Source organism: Lolium rigidum, chromosome 6 (genome assembly GCF_022539505.1).
Source record: "Lolium rigidum isolate FL_2022 chromosome 6, APGP_CSIRO_Lrig_0.1, whole genome shotgun sequence".
In the NCBI taxonomy this organism is placed as follows: domain Eukaryota; kingdom Viridiplantae; phylum Streptophyta; class Magnoliopsida; order Poales; family Poaceae; genus Lolium; species Lolium rigidum.
Window position 1 is genome coordinate 63,557,176 of NC_061513.1, and position 7,343 is coordinate 63,564,518.

At 40.2% G+C, this 7,343-nt stretch overlaps 2 protein-coding genes across 2 annotated transcripts in view; one reads left to right on the plus strand and one right to left on the minus strand.

The window, feature by feature from the left end:
* The window catches only part of LOC124659485 (calreticulin-3-like), a 4,430-nt gene extending 3,795 nt beyond the window's left edge, over positions 1 to 635 (plus strand). The window contains exons 13-14 of the mRNA XM_047197352.1: positions 145 to 174; positions 276 to 635. Of these exons, the coding sequence (XP_047053308.1) occupies positions 145 to 174; positions 276 to 287 (42 nt within the window). The 3' untranslated portion in view covers positions 288 to 635. The remainder of the gene's footprint in view (positions 1 to 144; positions 175 to 275) is intronic.
* Positions 636 to 2,089: 1,454 nt separating this feature from the next.
* On the minus strand, positions 2,090 to 3,379 carry LOC124666738 (RHOMBOID-like protein 13). The gene has a single exon (XM_047204065.1). It carries the CDS (start codon positions 3,133 to 3,135, stop codon positions 2,320 to 2,322), a length of 816 nt encoding a protein of 271 aa, XP_047060021.1. The 5' UTR covers positions 3,136 to 3,379; the 3' UTR covers positions 2,090 to 2,319.
* Between the last annotated feature and the right edge of the window lie 3,964 nt (positions 3,380 to 7,343).

Genomic DNA, 7,343 nt, shown 5'->3' on the forward strand with positions numbered 1-7,343 from the left:
CCGATACTGATGTTCTTGGAAGGCTGTGGTGTGTTGAATTGTGTTGTAGTGCCATGAGTATGATACACTGTAACTGTGTAAGAATCCATATACCGTTGAATGAGTGATTTATTAACATCATTTTATTCTTTCTTTGTGTTTCAGCGCAACAGGGATCACTGGGATGACTACCATGTAAGTTGAAGCACCTTCATTCTTGAATTCTAGTATGTACAGCTTGTGCATCCACTTAATAACGATAAGTTGCTTACATAATATGTTGGTTTCATGTACAGGATGAGCTTTGAAAGCTCCCCAGAACCTTCAGTTCTTCAAATAAGAAGCCCTGATTTGACATGCACATTGTGTTAGAATTATTACCGATAAGTGCTCGCCAAACCTGAACAACCTGAAGTGTTTCTTGTCATCTGTGGAGGAAACTGATTCGATTGAATTGGAACGACCATGCCACGAAGATCATTTACTATTTGACAACAGGACAGAGAATTCCACATATCAACAGAAACTTGGCTTTGGACCTGAATTGTAGCATTTGTGCGTGTAATGTACATTGTTTCTGTCTGAGTTGCTACCATCTGTAAACCCAAAACACTACCTTTGGTAATACAAATAAAGAAGAGTCATATTTACTGCAACACAAGTATCTGCTGTTGCTGAAGAATTCCTACCTGGTGTCCCTACCATTTTTCCGCTTCTTTAATCATCATAAGTAAAAGCAAAAGAAAACATGTATCAGGAAGAAGCATATACAAGTTGCCATGTACTACCTGATAGCACCCTAGTTGTTTAAACAGAGTGCAAAACTTGACTGGTGTGTGTATACCAGTTTTCCGTTAAACGTTTATTATCATGAATATGAAAAGCAACACTTTGGTTTATAATCTGAATCTACAGTTCCACACATTAGCAATCTTTTTTTCTTGCTTGTGGTTGCTCATCAAGCATGCCGCCCAATGCATAGACCAATCTTATATGCACATCGCTAGACAATTTTGACAATGGTTGGAAGTTCTTTGATTGGTATACCAGAATAGCGACAGAATTGTCTACACACACGATTCAATGGGGTAAGGTGACAAGGCAATGGCTGGCAGAACAAAACTGGGGCATGCCTGTATTAGCAACAAATCACTATCTGCTCTTCAAGAAAATAGAATGAGCATGTCAGTTCTTCACCCAATCTATGTCATGCATATGAAAAGCAATAGCTTGGTTTATAGTTTGAGTGTACACTCTTTTTATATGCTTCCCATTCCTTTACATTCTATCCTTCGTGAATGAATTGCTTCACGGTCAAAATTAACATACATCTGATAAAGAAAACACCTTCACATGTGAGATGACCAAATAAACCGAAACAAGACCTATCTATCAACCATTTCTGTGACCAGCTCATCCACACTACAGGTCATACAAGATCTGCAACTGCTTCTCTGGGAATCATGTCCATTTGCAGAGCTCTGGAGTTTCTGGAGGCAACCATGCCATTAAGGGGGTAAGGTAACACTGGCAATGGCTGGCAAAACAGGGAACAACCCAGTACTAACAGTATTACTCTTAAAACCAAGTAGAATGTGTACACCAGTTTTCCATGAAAGGTTTAAGATGCATATGAAAAGCAGCACCTTGATTTATAAACTGAATCTACAGTTCCGCACATTAGCATAGAGACAGCCTGATATCCACAACACTGAATAAATTCAGCAGCTCTTTTTTTTCATATGCTTCCCATTCCTTTACATGCCATCCTTCACAAATGAATTGCTTCACGGTCGAAATGAATTAACATACATCTGCAGGTCAAGATCAAAAAAACACCTTGACATCTGAGATGACCAAAGAAACCCATAACACCAGAATAGCATCAGACTTGTCTAAAGACAGTAATTCAATGGGGTAAGACTGGCAGAACAAAACTGGTGTACACCTGTATTAGCAACAAGTTACTATCTGCTCTTCGAGACAAATAGAACGAGCATGCCAGTTCCTCATCCAAGCTATATCATGCATATGAAAAGTGGTTTATAGTTTGAGTGTACACACTAGCATAGAAACAATCTGATATGCACAACACCGAACAAATTCAGCTGTTTTTTTTTTCATATGCTTCCCATTTCTTTACATGGTATACTATCCTTCACAAATGAATTGCTTCCCGGTCGAAATAAACATACATCTGCAGGTGCAGATAAAATAGCACCTTCATATCTGAGATGACCAAAGGAACCCATAACAGCAGATTGGAAGTATAGCACTGTGTGAACATGATACAATTTCCAAAACTGAAACAAGACCTATCTAACATCCATTTCAGGCAGGTCATACAAAGTCTGCAACTCCTCTTCCTGGCAGCACATCCATCCTACCACCATTTCTGGAGGCAACCACACCCACAGACGGCAACGATGGATCCGTAACCGGCTCAATCTCAATAAACCTCAACTCCATAGACCCCGTACGCTTCAAGCTAAAGACAAAGACAAGCGCAATCCACCCGAGCATCATGATCGCCCAGTAGTTATTCATCCCATGAATCAGACCCCAGGCAATCGAGTACCCAACGATGATCCCCGACAGGTGGCCAATGAAGCTGGCCTGCGGAACCATGATGGAGGTGAATATCAGCGACTCGAACGGGGCGAAGCTGATGGGCAGCGAGAGGACCCCGAAGAGGTTGAGCTTCGACGAGGGCTGCTTCGCAGCCAGGATTGTCATCCACCCAAAGACGACACACGAGTACCCAACGGCGGTGACCCTCCTGAAGTACTCCACCTTGAACCTCTGAATCATGACATGGTATATCCCGAGAACGAGCAGACCGGATAGCACCACCAGCACGACCGTGTAATGCAGGTAGTACTGGACGCCGAGGCCGGCGTGGCCCAGCTGCTCGACGGCGCCGAGGCTCCACAGCGCGCTCATGTTGAACACCAGATGGACCACGCTGACGTGGGAGAAAGCGGAGGTGATGATCCTCCAGTACTGCCCTCCCTCCATGACGGCCTCGTAGCTGAGTCCGACATCCGAGTACCCAATGCCCCGCTTCTGGATAAGGTACCAGATCAATGAGCAGATGGCTATGACGCTGCTGCTCGCCGGCTTCTCCAGTATCTCGTAGATTAAAGGCTTGCCCATGCCTCTGGAACAAGATTGACGGGATTGTAGCCCTCTGTTGACCAAGATCAAGAACTGGTGGATCAGGGGGAGATCTAACAGCGCTCAGGCAGCGGATTGAGTACCCACTGACCACTACACGATTAGAGGCTGGCTTGATGGACTAATCACTGGCGGAAATCTAGGGGTTTCGCGACGGATTGAAAGAATTGAAGTGTTTCGCGACGGATTTGGGGATTTCGGAGGGGATTCGAGCTGCTTCTCGGCCGTGAGCTCCAATGCCCTAGAATGTTCGAATCGGGGGACTTTCTTATTTAGTGCCACGTCCGTTAGCTCGGGGGGACATTTTGCTGTAAACTATACAGGGTCTTTTTCCAATACAAATATTTTAATAAAATGGTGTATCTTTTGTGTTTCTAATAAGCCTTCGATCAAATTAATGGACTTCACTTTGTATAGATGCGGATGAACAAATGCATTAGGGTACATCCGTATCTAGATACAGCAAAGTCAACTAATTTGGATCGAAGGTTATCAATGACTTGCTCTAAATTTGCGGAAAAAAAAGAGATACTCTAACAACATATACAATTGATTCATGGGTCATGACTATAATGAAAAGTAGTTTCTTTAATTGTATAATGAAGAGTAGTGTCATCTTAACAAGTTATTCAACATTCAGTTTGTACTTGTGTTGTGACGTGCTTATTTATTATTGAAAACTATCCATATAAGTACTCTCTTCAATGCATATTACTTGTTATTAATATGGATGTATCTACAACAAAAACATATCTAGACTAATTGAATGCCCGTGCGTTGCCACGATGTTTTCTAGAAGTTTTCTCGTCACATCATATCACAACACATGGTGCTGCATTTGAGTTTGGTTCCTTTCAACACATCCCCTAGTCAGCGAGTTCTTTGAACGACAACATGACATGCAGAAGTGAACATACATAAAGATAAATCTATAACCCATATTTAGCATGCATAGAAAATAGAAAATAAAAATTATGTTACAAGATGTTATGAGTTCCTTCACATGTTGATTCATATTTACACTAAAAAGAGAGCACATTTATCAGTGAAACTAAAAAAGAAATTGTGAAGAAATGGAGGGAAAAATAATCACGGGGAAGATTAGCATATAACACATGAAATACTAACTTATCAAAGGAACACTATAATTCTTGTAGATAGTATTGAGCCTAATTCCCATACAATTGTCAATATCATTTAAAATAGGACTATAGCACAATGCCCTATAATTCATCGTTGTCATGTGATCAGATAAAACCATGTACCATAGAAAACACACAAGCAAAAACAAATTGATGTCACCACTACTTAGCTTTCATATCATTCCTATGCTCCAATCATAGGTAGGAGACACGATAACACATCCATACATCATGCCTAAACAATATTCTTGATTTTTAGTACTAAGCTTATGATAGAGAGATGATCATCTTACGAGAGATAGACGATCATCTACTCCCTCCGATTCATATTTATTGACTCAACTTTGTCAAGATACAGATGTATCTAGTTAACAAATATATCTAGAGTCTTGCTGTTGTTTCATCTCCTGCGTACCCATGGACATCTGCAAGCAACCTCTGGGCGGTCCTCCTCCCTGGTTGCCCTTTGGGATTTGGGAGTGCCTCTTCAATTGGCTATGGAGACTGGAGAGGAACGAGCAGATACAGGCGTTGATGTACCAGGCAATGTCAATCCATGATATACAATGCCAATGTCTTTGTAAAAAAAAAGAAACTCAGTCGATTGATTGACCCGAGATGCAGATGCCGCAGGTAGTACAAGGAGTTTTGCTGCCTTTATCCAAACTACAGTTCTTTTATCTGGGTTCCAAACTACCTTTGATAACACTTTTTTAAACGAGAACTACAGTTGATAACACTCGTCGTTATTATCAGAGCCTCTTGTGTCACTCTTTAGATCCAGGGCCATAGGTATACTTTTCAACTCTGAAAATGATTTATGAATTGCAACTTTGCTAACTGATAGTTTGATGTCGAGTTAGAAAAGTTGGTGGATGAAAAGCGTTCCCATTGACTTCTATATATGTATGGTTCCTACAGTAAAAAAAATCTATAAAATTATACGTCTTCTGTCCTAAATACTTGTCGCTGGTTTAGGCAAAATATCATGCGGAAGTGTTAATTTAAAATAATTTTAAATAGGTATATCACTTGATTTTTGTCATATTCAGTAGTACGTCAGTTTGGATCCCTATGTGATAGAAATTATTTCTCTTCCGTAGCAACGCACGAGTATCTGTGCTAGTTGTTACAATGTGGAAATAGCACTATAGAATTTTTTTCTTTTAAAAAAGGCAATATTTTCCATGTTTGGCTGAAAAAGAAGGCCCATATAAAATAACGCGGGAGCGAGCAAGGACAACTGATGGCGCCCGGATCTGAAGCGTTTTCCGTCTGTTTATATTTCTCCGTCGGCGTCCCGTGTCCGTGCAGTAGCAGGGTTGTACTTGTACGCACGGCATATACTCCTACTCGTACGCACGACATATCACGATCGCGCGCCGATAGGGAATGGCGGCAGCACGCGTTCCAGTTAATTACCCACATTGGTACATCGATGGATCCGTCGGTCGGTGGTCATATTTCGTGATGCACGCTTTATATATACAGATTTACTATTCCTCAGGCGACTGAGATTTCAGTCGATCTGCTGGACCGTCGGATGTTCCTGAAGATTCGTGCTCCGGGCGGGTAAGAAAAAGAAAGTGACGCCGTGAGGAGATTTGAACCTGGGACCTCGGCCATAGACCGATAAAATCCAAACCATGAACGCACCAATTGATTTGACAAATTCAGACAGTACCGCGCTTATATATAGGATAGTGTACTAACATTTTTTTAAACCTAGACTAAACCAAGTTTTGCTTAAATCAAAATATCTGCCTCGTTATTTTATTTTCATATTTCTACTTTTATTTTACTTTTCTGTAGTTGCATCTTTTTAGGCAATTCATTAGAAAAGTGATATTAGCGTTGTATTTTTTTCATTATTTCTTCTAGTTGAAACATAAACAAGTTATATGTTTGTCAAAAACATGTGCAACTAGGAAGTGGCTTTGCACGTTTGTCAAAAACATATGCAACTAGGAAGTGGCTTTGCACGTTTGTAAAAAACATATGCAACTAGGAAGTGGTTCTTAAGAAACCTGTAGCTACCAACAGAGTTTCTACGCGAGTTACACTTTTGTTGAGAAATGTGCAACTGTAACCTCTTTATATAAGTTACATTTTTTCTTGAAAAATTTGTAACTCTAGCCCACTTATAAAATGAGTTGCACTTTTCTCGAGAATTTTGTAACTCTAGCCTGCTTATAATATGAGTTGCACTTTTTTCTAAGAAACATGTAACCGGCAACTGACTTTCCACACGAGTTGCATTTTTGTTGAGAAATGTGCAACTCGTATCAAAAGCAGGTTAGACTTGCACATTTCTCAAAAAACGTGCAACTAGCAACCGATTGTTGACGTGAGTTGCACTTTTCTTCAGAAGTGTGTATTTCTAACTTGCTTATGATTGTAGTTGCGCTTTTCTCGAAAAAGGTGTAACTCTAACCCACTTTATAACATGAGTTCCACTTTTTTCCACAAATGTGCAACTAGTAATGGACTTTCAACGTGAGTTGCACTTTTTTTTGAGAAATGTGCAACTCTAAATTGCTTATGATACGAGTTGCACTTTTCTCAAGAAATGTGTAACTCTAACCGGCTTTATCCAATTATTTATGTGTTTGAATTTTCACCACGCCGTAGTTACATTCTTTTTCTTTTCTAAATATTCCAAATAAAATAGCCGCAAAAAATATTCCAAATAAAAAATAAATCAAATAATGGACAAGTTTTGTGTGAAATGGACCGCACTAGAAAGTCCAAAGAGTACGAAACGATAGTACAGAGCCCAATCGACGGGAAGAAGCTAGGCTACGGTGGCGATGATCCATCTATCTTTTCCTTGTTATCATCGACTGAGACGTAACCCATTCTCAGTCAACTGACGTCTAGGCAGACCCTTGGGTGTGCCTATGTCTAAGTTGACTGAGATTTTCTTAAGTCTCAGTCAACTCAGAAAAGTGCAACTACAGTTTAAAGAAAAGTGCAACTCGGTTCAGTTGCATATTTCTATCAGAAAAGTGCAAATACACTTTTTTAAGAGAAAAGTGCAACTCA